Source organism: Manduca sexta, chromosome 8 (assembly GCF_014839805.1).
Source record: "Manduca sexta isolate Smith_Timp_Sample1 chromosome 8, JHU_Msex_v1.0, whole genome shotgun sequence".
NCBI classification, from domain to species: domain Eukaryota; kingdom Metazoa; phylum Arthropoda; class Insecta; order Lepidoptera; family Sphingidae; genus Manduca; species Manduca sexta.
Window position 1 is genome coordinate 177,885 of NC_051122.1, and position 13,954 is coordinate 191,838.

General features: G+C 35.0%; 1 protein-coding gene across 1 annotated transcript in view; it reads left to right on the forward strand.

Moving 5' to 3' along the window:
- Positions 1-13,224, forward strand: part of LOC119188662 (lachesin-like) — a 41,715-nt gene extending 28,491 nt beyond the window's left edge. The window contains exon 8 of the mRNA XM_037436552.1: positions 13,090-13,224. Coding sequence (XP_037292449.1) covers positions 13,090-13,224 — 135 coding nt within the window. The remainder of the gene's footprint in view (positions 1-13,089) is intronic.
- The last annotated feature ends 730 nt before the right edge of the window (positions 13,225-13,954 follow it).

The window sequence follows — 13,954 nt, forward strand, 5'->3', positions numbered from 1 at the left end:
ATTTTTGTACGTAATGATCGCCTCCGTTTAATATTTTAGTAGCTCATTTAAATAAAATCCTGGGCGAATGTTTGCATCAAATTATTAATGAAACAATGGAATAATCCATTTCCCGCGATTCATCTGTATTAAGCGCTTGGACAATTATTTTCAGTATAATTTGGATAATTGCTGATTCGCAAAAACGTTATATCTCTAAAGGTACAATTATTTTGTCATTTATTCTGAATCCTTTGACGCAGCCCTTTTAAAGAAATTTAAGTCCGGAGATGGCCTAGCGCTCTCTGGTTCTCGCTATAAAATCCGAGGTAAAACCACAGTTCATTTGAAGAAAGAAAGTTTATGACAGAATAATTTTTCGGGACCGCAACTTTTAATGGATGAATTTTTCGATTCCGTTCCAGACGTATTGTGAAACTTTATTGTGGATGTAAAATAATTATAATTACTTTCTGTAGTTAGAAAATCTACTTTTAAAATGTATAAGAACTTATTACGTTTCAGATTTATGTTGAATTAAAAGAAGATTGAACAAATTTTAAGTTCAGATGCATGTATATTAAAATCTCTAATTTTTTTTTCACACATAATATTACCTTAAACAAGATTTCTGCAAAGTAAGTACAGCTTATATGTAGCTGGTGAAGTATACTATTATGTACCTAAAGAGATTTATTTATGTTTACTTAAACGTGATAATCGGAACTTCTGGCCCTATTTTAAATAATCTTCACTAACAGCCACTTTATTCCCTAGTGTTACAGACTATTTTCATCCCATCAAACTTTACGCTCCTAAATCACATGCATATAAGTACGTAATTAACAGAAAAACAGAAGCAAATATCAATGAGTCCAAATACTCATTAGCAGGTTCACGCTCAGCTACAACAGAATCCATTCTTACAGCGCACAAAGAAACCTTTAAAAATTCATTACAGCTTGCCTACCCTTTGCTTTTATGATTGTTACAATGCTACATCAGGTCTCCCGGACACATGAGGTCAGTAAAGCGGGCCGTTAGCCAGAATGGACTGTTGTTAGTTGCGACAATGAGAACGATATATCAACCGGTGGGCCACAGTTGCTGTAATGAACGCGATCAGTAAAGCGAGACAGTAACGTCTACTATCACACGTTAATTTCCTCATCAACGTAATGGTAAATGTGTTTTCATTAAATACTCGGCTTTCTGTGTTTGGATGTTTGCGGTTTGTCGATATTAGATGACAGAGATAGTGTAACTACTGGTCATAATAAGACTTAACATCTCATGTTTCGGTGTGTCGAGCGCAGTGGAATTCCAAATAATAATAATAATAATAATACCAGCCCTGTACTATATACTTGCCCACTGCTGAGCACGGGCCTCCTCTACTACTGAGAGGGATTAGGCCTTAGTCCACCACGCTGGCCTAGTGCGGATTGGTAGACTTCACACACCTTCGAAATTCCTATTGAGAACTTCTCAGATGTGCAGGTTTCCTCACGATGTTTTTCTTCACCGTTAAAGCGAACGATAAATTCACAAAGAATACACACATGTTTTTTTTTAGAAAAGTCAGAGGTGTGTGACCTTGGGATTTGAACCTGCGAACATTCGTCCTTGGCAGTCCGTTCCACACCCAACTAGGCTATCGCCGCTCGCAATACCAAATAATACTTTGTAATTCAAGGTATTGGATGTTGTTTCTTATATTTATGGGCGGTTGTATCACTTACCATCAGGCGGACGGCAAGCTCGTCTCGTCATTCAATGTAATAATAAAAGAAATAGAAACGCTACAATAATCGTTTGTTGGGAAGTTGAGGTTTCTGATAGTCTAACTTAACTTTGTTGTGATGGACAGATAGATTGGTGGATAGATCCATTTGTTTGTGATAGCTTCACAGCAAATTCCTAGGAATCCCAGCAGAATACATATTTTTATAAATAAATGGTATAAGACGAAAAGGTTTGAGCCATTACGTGGAACGGAGAAAAGCTCTGCAAACCTGGAGAGCGGTGGTTACCCCTTAGACGATACAGGCGTGAGATTACGTTAGATTATGTCAGACATTCTCTTAGGTTATATAAGGAATAAAAAATCTAGATTATGTCGTTTTAATAAAATATAATCACGATAGAGTATAACGTATACAACTTTTTCCCTTTTAGGGATAGACAGAAAAGTAACACACCTAAAGCTTATATAATTATGTATATTTTATTATATTTTCAATACATTTTTAAATAAATTTATTTTAAGGAAAGTAGTCACATACCCTATTATGTCAACCTATCGTGTTATACGACGGCTGATTCCAGATTGAGCCTGTTAGAACTTTATATTATTTCAATCTTGCAAACCCAAGTAAAACTACAACAAGCGTAATCTAAAGACGAATTAAAATCCACCTAACTTTTTAATTTACATTAGAAACAAGTTGAACGTTAAACTTCGTTAAACAAACTAGGATATTCTACGTAAAAAAGTTTAAATGACTTCACGTCAAACTGTCAGAGACACGCATGCATTGTCGAATATTTAGAAAATTGAGGTAGAAAGTATTTATAATAAAAATATATTCAAAAAGTAAAAGCATATTCTTGTGGAAGCACATGGGCGTGGGTCGGGAGGTACCGTGTTTGAATCAGACAACTCTGCCAGTTTTTGATGTATTATTCCTGAGGCAGTGGATGTTGACGACTGGTGGCTGATCGTAAAGTTAACCAAATTCTTTTTGGAACATGCTTAGAAAAGTATATTGCGCCGAATCCAGATTAGATTAGGATAAATCCAGGTAGAAGATTTGTGACATACAATTCTGCTATCGCTGGATATGCACGAGTCATTATTTTGATACATAACTTTATTTTCTGTATAAAGTCCTTATTATATAATATCACATACGCACCCCATAGCAGTAACTGGGTGATTAACAGAAGTGTAATACAATAATAAATTGATTATTATATTTATGTTTCATTTGAAGAATTATAGGACGCGTTTTTGCATCTTTATATTAAGTACTTCATAAAACTTCAACACTTCCCTTATTATGGTCGATATAAAAATTTTATTACTTCCATTTTATACTCACTTAGAGTAAGGTTAAGGCTTTAAAGTAACTAACAGTCTGCCTGATAAAAAATAAATTAATTGTATCAAGCCACTATATTACCCCCTTATTCAAAGACGTTATTTATCTAAGGACGGAGTATTGCTGTGATAACAAGTCTGTTTCTCAGCTTTGTTTATCTGACAGCTAGCTGTTTGTTCAGCTTTGTTTATCTGACAGCGAACTAGATCCAAGTTGTATCTCAATATTAACCAATCACAGCGGCCCTATGTCTACGCACAGCGAAGGCTACCATGCCGTCAGCACTGAGAAACAGTCTTGTTATTACAGCAATGCTCCGCCCCTAAGGACGAGACGACTAGAAATTGATATTTATCTAAATAAATAACATCTATGAATAAGGGGTTAGTATTTTCCAGCGATATTAACATCTATCGTGCAATAATTATCCTCTGTACCAATAAAAGAAATTTACATCCTTTATTACACAAGTAGGGTTCTAAGACGAAGGGTCCAATTTCGCCCCTTCAATAACACGAAAGCAATAAATAATGTTGTGACGAGTTTCATTAAGAATATCTATAAAAATACAATAGGTAATATCGCTCGGGGCGCTGTAGGGTAATGACTAATGACATAATCAAATTTCGTCCCTTCGTATTCCCAACCCTCCATCAGAGGGATGTTGACCCTTCTGTACAATGGCGATCAAAATTATTTACCTTGTTTTGCAATTTCTATAAGATTATTTCGTATGTTTTACAAATCATTAACTGCTAAACGTATTTCTATTTCTGAGACTCTAAGACTGAAGAAGGCTATTACGAAATACAACTTCAATTAACGTATTCTCATTTAGAGGCAAAAGTTTAAATTAGAATTTGATATATCTTTTTATACTAATTATAATTAAAACAACATTTTAATTATATTTATCTTTGTAATTTTGAAGTTATTTTTGTATTAAAATAATAACCAGGTATTTTCTGACACTGATTTTTATAAATACCTAATGTAATACCGCTCTGTGACCACGGATGCTGCAAAGCCTTCGAAACATTGGAAAAAAACTATAATAAAAATAGTTTTATTTCTGATACCTAGGTGATAGAAAATTTTACAGATGATATTTGATTAATCGTGTTCATATTGCTTACAAATTACGCTTAGTACCTACTAATTTAACATCCAATATGCTCAGACTATACCTATTCGACATACAATATCTAAAACATCTTATTTTCTACTCCCGTTTACTGAACAAAGTAAATTGGAAGCTGGCAAATATATTTGGCCGGCATGGTAGACAATACGCACGAATAGGCCTGTTAATAGGTTCGATACAGACTGGGGTGATTTATTACACGTTAAACGGATTGGATGGTAAGCTTTAGATTCCCCGTATCACTGGTAATTTCCCGGTCGTGTTTTTATATGAGGATTCTATGCATAGATATATATGTAATTAACAATGGTATTGATCTATGTTACCAATAATAATAATAATATCAGGCCTGTATTATATACTTGTCTACCGCTGAGCACGGGCCTCCTCTACTAATGAGAAGGAATAGGCCTTAGTCCACCACGCTGGCCTAGTGCGGATTGGTAGACTTCACACACCCTCGAAATTCCTATGGAGAACTTCTCAGATGTGCAGGTTTCCTCACGATGTTTTCCTTCACCGTTAAAGCGAACGATACATTCACAAAAAATACACACATGATTTTTTAGAAAAGTCAGAGGTGTGTGCCCTGGGGATTTGAACCTGCGGACATTCTTCTCGGCAGTCCGTTCCACACCCAACTAGGCTATCGCCGCTTGTTACCAATAACTTGTACTCAAAAATATTTATTTATTATTTATACATTATAACACAATAACAGTTATAGTACTAATGCCATGTTATACATACATAGAAATAAATAATTAATCTTATCGATTGGTTTCAATATGCCTATGGGTCATTTCTATAAGTAGGTATATATGTATATTTTCATATGTAGTGATGATTTATAATATTATTTTTGTCTGTATGTAGTCATGTTTTTGCAATGTTATTTTGTCTTCTCTTATAGAAAATCGATGTAAGGTGACAATTTGATTTGTGTTTCGTATAGTGATTGTGATTCTTAGAGGTCAATATCCAATGTCTTTCCTTATCTTTTAATTCCATCGTCTTCTTATGCCTTAAATGAAAGGCTATAAAACCTATAACTATAAATTATGACATATCAATTTAATAATAAATGATTGACGATGAGCCACATTATATATATCCAGTTTCTAAAACTTAGATTCTAGGTGTTGCCTATTTTGCCCTTAATAAAGTTATATTAAAATCTAATATTCTGTTTTTGCCCTTTTACTGAAATTACATGTAAATAAGAAATAATAGATTTTATATAAAGCATTTTTATTTATTTTGCGTAAAAAATCCCAAGCGAAAAACACCTAAAACAGAAAACACACGAAAATAAATTGATAATTTTAGGGCAATATTTCATCACACGTCACCTAAACCCAAAGGCAATTTTCATCCAGTCTCCTTTGATGGCGAAAAAAATGATGCCGAAATAGGCACTTGGAGCAACAATGCCGATTTACAAACACAATAGCAAGGGGCGCTGATGGTTTGACGGCACATGTGTGCGTAGGGATGTCCCTCGCCCTAAATTATATCGACAAACCGAAACTATATCGAAAAACTATATTGCTCTGCTTGGTTTAAAATATATATATATATATATATATATATATATACAGGGTCATTTTGACATAGCGTTACTAAATATATATATATATATATATATATATATATATATATATATATATATATATATATATATATATATATATATATATATATATATATATATACATATATTATGGATAAACTAAAGCAAAAATATAAGAATGCAGGAATAAAGAAGAGTAAGATTTATATTGAACTAGCGACCCGCTCTGGCTTCACACGGGTGCAATACTGATACTAAATACACTAGAGAAAAACTGTGAACGTTGTATATAAAAACATAGCGGCCCGCTCTGGCTTCGCACGGGTATAACATAACAAAATAATAGTATTCCTCCACTATTTAATGGATGTTATTATACATATAAACCTTCCTCTTGAATCACTGTGTCTATTAAAAAAACCGCATCAAAATCCGTTGCGTAGTTTTAAAGATTTAAGCGTACAAGGGACATAGGGACAGAGAAAGCGACTTTTGTTTTATACTATGTAGTGAATATATCCTATTAATTTGTGTATTTGTATAGCCTTTTTTAATCTACTAGGTTATTATAAAAAAATCTCAAACATATTCCATCAAGTCGACACTCACCGCAAAGTAATAGCAACATTATCGAACAAAGCAGATGCGGTCGCACGAAAAACAAAAGAATCATTTTTCTCTTAACCTCTCCATAAGCAATTAAGATAGAAGTGCAGTGATATCGATAAAAGCCCGACACTATCAACACTCGAGGGTTTCTCAGGCGCGTGCAGTCCGTAGGGAGTCGTAAAATGTGCAAACAATTAGAAGGAGCTCTTTTTTCGCCCTCTGGCTCTGTAGCGCGGTGGCCCAGAATTGCACTTCATGTCAACGACAGCTCGCCTATATTTAAAAGCAGTAGGATCCATTTCACGTTGCACCAAACATCTGTTACTTTCCGAACATGTTTGACAACCTATAAAATTTTAATCATCCACAATGTGAGAACATCCAATATCCTTTGAGATTTCGCGGAGGGCGCTCGAGATATTCTTTTGATAACGTTCTTTGTAACATTGAAGTACGACCTGAAGCCCCATTTTTTCTCTTAAATACATAACATAAGCATTGGCAATCGGCAAACTCCGCGTGGGATCCACTCACTGCGTAAACCTATTCGATCTCATGCATTTAAATTCAGAATTAGTGAAAAGCTTTGCCCGCAAACCGACTTTTCGCCGAAGGTAAGCAAACGATGCCTCGGATTTCTCTTTAATGCCTCCCTCATTGAAAAACGTGATTGATTTAACGATCTTTTGTGGGAGTTTGGGTATTTTTGGAATAAAATTGAATGAGGGAATGTGAACTCTAATGACTATTTATTTTAAATTGTTTTTAGGTCAAATAAGCCTAAACGAAATTAAATTGAGAGTAATAATACTTGCAAACGCTATTTCGATAAAAAAAATAGGAAGTTTGTTTGAAAGTAATATCCAAATGGGCCAAGCAGAATTTTAGCGTGTAGTTATTCATTGTTTTCGATTCTCACGGTAGCATTCGAAAGTTAGCTTTATCCATGATTGTTACAGTTTGTTAACCGAACAAAGCAAGCCAAAAAATATATGTGTAGCCTGAATCATAGATCAAGCGAAATTGCGGTGAAAAGGCAAATTTATAATCCTCGGGTCAGTTCAGTTTTCTCTTTAATTTCACAGGTCAGTCTCGGACGGCAATCAGCGCACCTTTCCGGTCCACAAGGGTCGCCGTGACAACATAAATAATCTATTCGAAGACAAGCCCCTTCTCTGGGAGCCAGAAAAATGTATCTGGCATAAAAGGATGGTGGTGGCTCGGTTCGTTACTTTTTGTCGGTCCCTGGGGCGCACCTTACGCGGTGTAGCCACTAGCTCTTGTGGAACATGAATGTTTTATGCTTGCGTCACAATTCAGATTTGTACCCACTACTCCTTCGGGTTTATGGCCGGCTGTTGTCCCACGTCGGGCAATAAAGGGGCGTGTTTATTGTTTTTCGCGCTTCGAGTTCAAGGTTCGACGTTTTTCAACATGATTGTTACGAGCGACACCGGGGCGGAATATAGTGGCACTTTGGTTAACGTCCACCCGAAGTAGGGATTCATGTCTGACATTTATACAGTCGTTCTTGCAAGACGTTTATGCGATAGTATTTTTTGTTGAAGTGGGTTGAGTCGGCTTGAATAGTGTGTACAGCGACATCTATGGGCGAGGAAGAATCGGGTTAAAAGGGTTCAAGAGAGCAACGCGTCGATGGCTCGAGTGTGCAGGGGTCAATAGGCACTGTTAACAACTATCGTGCGGGTTGGGTGCTCGACGACTCGCCTCTTTATTTACATCTATATTGTGCTCATTATTCTTCAGTGCTATAGGGCTTTTATCCCGAGAATGAACTTTGACATCGCAGAAGCCGCGAAGTTCTTATAATATTTCTGATGAAATTCACGGTAGAAATTGCAGGCGTAATGGTCATAACATATTAAATTTTACTCGCGGCTTTGCTTGTGTGAACGTATTTGATCGGAATGAAAAATAGTCCACAGGCTATTTTCCTTCCCAGGGTCTCAAACTATCTTCATACCAATTTCATAAAAACCCGTTGGCCAGTTTTTGAGTTTACCACGTTCGAATATACACACTCGGCTTAGGATGTTTTTTAATATGTAAGGATAAATATATAGGTAAGCTTATATTTACAAAACTTGCTTTGCCTGTAACTACATCTAAGTCCATTGTTTTTCGCATTAACAATTCCAAAGAAATATGGATTCCATCATGAATTGAGGCTAACAGAACACACCGGAAAATACTATATCATCATTCTTTATTAGTGCCAATACGTTATCAAAAACATTTAAATTCTATCGTGAAGCAAACTTTAAATTAATCCAGTGTCATTAGCACAAAGTCGATCCACAAGCTTCAAGATTATGTTTTGTGTAACGACAACAAAAACAGTATCTAACCAAAACTTAGCGCATATATTATACGAGATCGCTACAGACCACAGTTTTTGTTCTTTGTCTTTCAAATTACGTAACAATTGGACCAAACTTGGGTTATAACACTAAAGTTGTAAAACCTAATAAAACTTAGGTCTAAATAAATGTAACAACCGGTGGGTAGTGGACAGGTCTCTGTTGTTATAAACGAATAACACATATACTATGTAGGTATTCTCATAAAACGGTGGGTAGTGGAAAGGTTTTGGTTGTTACATAAGAATAAAGAACATACGTAGGTATCAGTGGCGAAGGGTGAAATTTTTCAAAAGGGAACCGGAAATTTTTTTTTTCTAAAGTTAACATAATATAATACGCTGTTTACAATAAATTAAAATCAGTAAAATATCATAATACTTAATAATTTCCTTCTAACATAAAAATTATGTCTAGTCTCTGAATTTACAAAATAATCATATATTTTGAACATAGGTATCTAAAAGAGTCCAACAAGAATTAATAACGCACAAACACTAATTAAGTATACATTCTAAATTATTAAAAATGTTTCGCGCCAATAGCTCAACATGAAGCCGCAAATTCTCGGGTTACCCTGAAGTACACAGACACGCACGCACACATGTATTTTTACGTCACTTCCAAAAGATTAGACAAAGACACCGCGCTGCGTGTGAAAGAGACAACAATGTCGCGAGGGAAGCTATGCGCGGCCGGGTTCACTTCAAACACTATAAGGCGCGAGCACTGCGCGCGAGTTACGATTTAACGAATTGACATGAACGACAGATGTCCTTGAAGTATTGATTTAATTTAATAATTATAAGATGACTTGTTTAATATACTAGTTTTATTCTGGTTATATTGTTATGTTTTTCTTTTATTATTTTTAATTAATTTACAAAAGGTAACCCGGTAGGAATCGGCTTGTATGGACGCTTCGCCACTGGTAGGTATGTCATATAATGCAAGAGTATAAGTTATCTTTTGACTATTTTTGCTATTTAAGAGAAGTCCTGTTCATTTCTATCTTCAAAGATATTTTAACCAGTGTAATTAATTACCAATGTAAGGCTAATTAAACGAGATTAAGGGTAGACCAGGTTGCAAATGCGTTGAAGGCGTTAAATTTATTTTTATAAAATCCCTACTACATTATTCGATTTAATTACAGGCTTGCGTGAGTTTTGAGTTCCCGTAAAATGTTTACCGAACCCTTAGGGTTGAGATTTAAAACCCCTAATGTTTCCGACCCCGAATATCAAACAATAGTGTGATTAAACTATAGGCAAAAATGTTAAACGGTATTTTTACAAAGCGAATACAATGTAATGAAGGCAATTTGATATAAACTTTAAAACTTAAGTAATAAATAAATGAAGGGTACTTTTAAAAATCATCAAAGTAATCACATGCGCATAGACATGTGTACGTTGAGGAAATTCAGCTCTTCAGCTCTCGACATCACGAACCTAGCGAGAGAATAAAGAGGACAAAACCCTTCGTGTTAGTTTAGTGAACATTTAGTACAATATATGTAGTGTTACTTAAAAAGAAAACGGGAATAATGTGTCTTTCCAATAAGCGACACTAATAAAAGTGTTATTGGACATATTCTTAGTCATAGTCACATCGGAAATTATGATTAAACAATTATTTACTCCTAAGTATTAAAAATTAAAGTTATAAATGTCTTTCAATTCTATAATTAAATCTTAAATATGTCACAATAACGAGAGCCGTAGAAAGGAAAAGAATAACAATACCGTTACTACCACCTAGCACGTTATGAAACACGTTACTTCGCACAAACATAGCGGGTTTGTGCGAAGTAAACACGTTACTTCGCACAAACCCGCTATTCACACGCGTTATTCAACCAAACCCATTAACTCGCACAAGTGTTCTGAAGGAAGCATTCGATTGTAGACGAATTCAAAACGAATAGCTCGTTGCGAATGATTTTTCACGTAGCATTCTGCACGGCTCTAACAAGCCATTCAGTCTAAAAGCGAGGCGACACTAAACCTTTCAGCAACCGTGTGGACTTCTAACCGAAGTAATAAATTGAATCTGTCTGTTCCAGGTACAGAAACGAAGTTAGGGCGCGTCTATACAGGCGCGACGTCACGTGCCGTGAACGGCGTTTGATACTTACGCTCGGATTTAGGGGTTTAAGTATGATGGTTTAGGGCAGTGATTTTTGATAAGCAACTGTTTATTAAAGTTTTAATTTTGTGTATTTATCGGCAGTCAGTCGTCAGTTATTATGAAATCTCGTCAGCTACTTGCTTGGTAATTTAGAGATGTTGTATAAGTTGTTAAAATTCATTAAATAAAAAAGTAATATTTATACTGAGTTGCAAATTTAATTTAGTAATATATTACTAATGAGTTGCAATTATAGTTTTAATACTAGTATAATTATTATAAATTCCAAAAATCTCAGTACTTCGAAACTTTTTAACGTTTTTTATAAAGATTATAATTATCTGAAATTTAAGCTACATAATAATAGATTTTTGTATACTTTAGTATATAATCCGTTCTTTGTTAATTTTACAACGCCATAGTTTCCAAAACGAGCATCGGGAAGAGCTGCCAATGTCCCGAGTAATGTTATCGATTTTGATTGAATAATGACAGATGGCGAAATGGCCACGAATAGTCGTCTCTATCCCCTTTGTAATTATAACCGACTTGTACACTTATCACAAGGGAATAAGTCATCAATTGCTTATAATAAATAGCTTAATTATTTTTATGTAATATATAATAAGTTTTTTAAAAACAGTATAGCATACGTTCGAAAACCATGATTATATTAATTTAGTTCTAACATAAACTTCACATTTTTAAATGTTTAAATTTCGAAATTGCTATTTCTGTCAAATAAAATAGTTTTTGAAACAGTATAGCATACGTTCGAAAACTATGATTATATTCATTTAGTTTTACATTAACTTCACATTTTTAAACATTTAAATTTCGGATCTGTTTGAGCATGTTTATGTTTTATTTCTTAAACAAATTTGCAGTGAATTACGTCCGAAACAGTCTGCAACTAGCCTAGGAACGTTAAACTGGGATTAAGTGTGTTCTAGCGAAATTTGGTTGCTCTACGGTTGTACATTAAGCGTTAATGTGCAATTAATTGTTTAAACGCATCTTTGGTATTTGGTTTTCAACTCTCTTCTGAATATAGCATATTAATTTAAGGGTTATTTCTATATATTGATTACCTAAGTCTTTCCATCAGGGTTTAATAGATATTCATATGTATACCATACTTTTGTGTTACTAATAATTGATTAGATATGTTTGGGGTCAGACCACTTCTGTCTTGTTACTTTTCTGTTAAGGTAAGTAGCTCATATATGTTTTTATTTTCTCATCAGGTGACGCTTTGGTCATTTTCCATCTTATACTATAAACATGTAACTTACTATCCTGTTTAAAGAACTTGCTTGAGGTAGGATATATTTTATATTCCTGGATAACGTAATATCATTCACAAGGTGTTAAAACTCACCAGAGTGATCCACGTAAGTGTTTCGCGTTCCGGGATCAGCCTGTGTATATGCGATTCCAACAGGCCGGCATAATTGTGTCGACTGCCGGTATATCTCTCGTCAGTCGACATTCTATTGGACCCCACTCCACTTACCATCAGGTGCAGTGGGGTCACTTTACCGTGCACTTCCAAAAAAATAAGAATATAATAACTAGTTTATAACCTAGTCCAGTGTAGAGTCTGTATTACTATATTGTATCTGAAATCGTGTAGTTCAGGGTTATTTCCCAAGTGGAAAACGATTGTGAGTTACCGCATGGACACATTGTGTGCAATATCCTAGGAATCTTTCAACTTATTTCTTTATTTTATTATGACACTAGCTTATGCGAAAGTCGTATTTACTACTTAGCTACGAATATTTAATTCGAACTACGGTTTATCGTTTAGTTTATACTCAAAAACTTTTTTGCGATCTAAAGTGATATTTCACAATTCACATTCATCAAATGCGAGAAGATCAAATAGTCGTTTGGTTTTCTGAAATTTTACATATTGCTTAATGTTTGTTTCCCTAAAAACCTTCTACAAAGGATACGAAAACTATAAAACAAGATAAATGAAATCGATCAAGTCGTTCTTAAGTTATAATGTGACGAAAGGAAATAAGGATTGTTTTTTGCATATAGATATTTTTGTTGTATATATTTTAACTCATAATCTGATTTAGGCAAATACAATAACTTCATCAGTTTTTAACCTTTATCTAGCTAAAATGTGATGATTTTTTTTTTTGGTTGCAGACCCCACAGTCCACACCGGGGAGACGAGCGAACGGGATACTTCGAACCCCCCGGCTTGACGACTGCGAGGCCCTGGAGGAAGAGAGTGAAGAGGAGGGGAAATGTCCACGAGTCCCTACTAGACCCCCAATGTGAACTTGTGACCATGGGGGTATAGACACACTCTCTGTATGCCTAGGCCGCGACAAATGTCCCCCCATGCATGGGCGTGCATTCGGTGTGGAGACCGAGCGCACAAGAATTGCCTCGGGGGGGAAAATGTGATGATTGGAGCAACGCACCTTCAAGCATGTTGCTCAATTAATTTGGCTTAATATTGGACATTGACGACCCGCTTCCTCTAGCTTGGGTTAACTTTCTCTATGTGATCCAGTCAGGAAACCCTAAAAAGTACTACTCGAACTAGAAATCGAATAGGGTAGTTCCTATGTTTGATTTAGTTTATTGTTTTATATTATGTATCAGAAAATAATATGAAAACAAGTTCTTCTGAGAAATTAGCATCAGAATTGGTTGAAAAATAAAGCAGTTATTCATAATTGAAATATTGTTGTGAACAAAAGTTGAGACGTAGTGGGGTTATCGCGCTGTCCTTTTCCCACTCACGCAGCATTATGGCTGGTGGCACTGGTTGACGTCACATTTCAATATTACTGTAATTTGAGATCTTCCCTTTTCACCAAATTTCAAAACTATATAACTTATTTATTATTGCGTGGATTTTAAAAATTCTTTTTCTGATAGATTTTGGATGAAATATATTTTGATAAATTTATTAAAATCGTCAACTATTCTAGACTACTACTATACTATTCAAGACTTCCCATTCCACAGGTTATCTTACTACTTTATCACAGAGGTAATC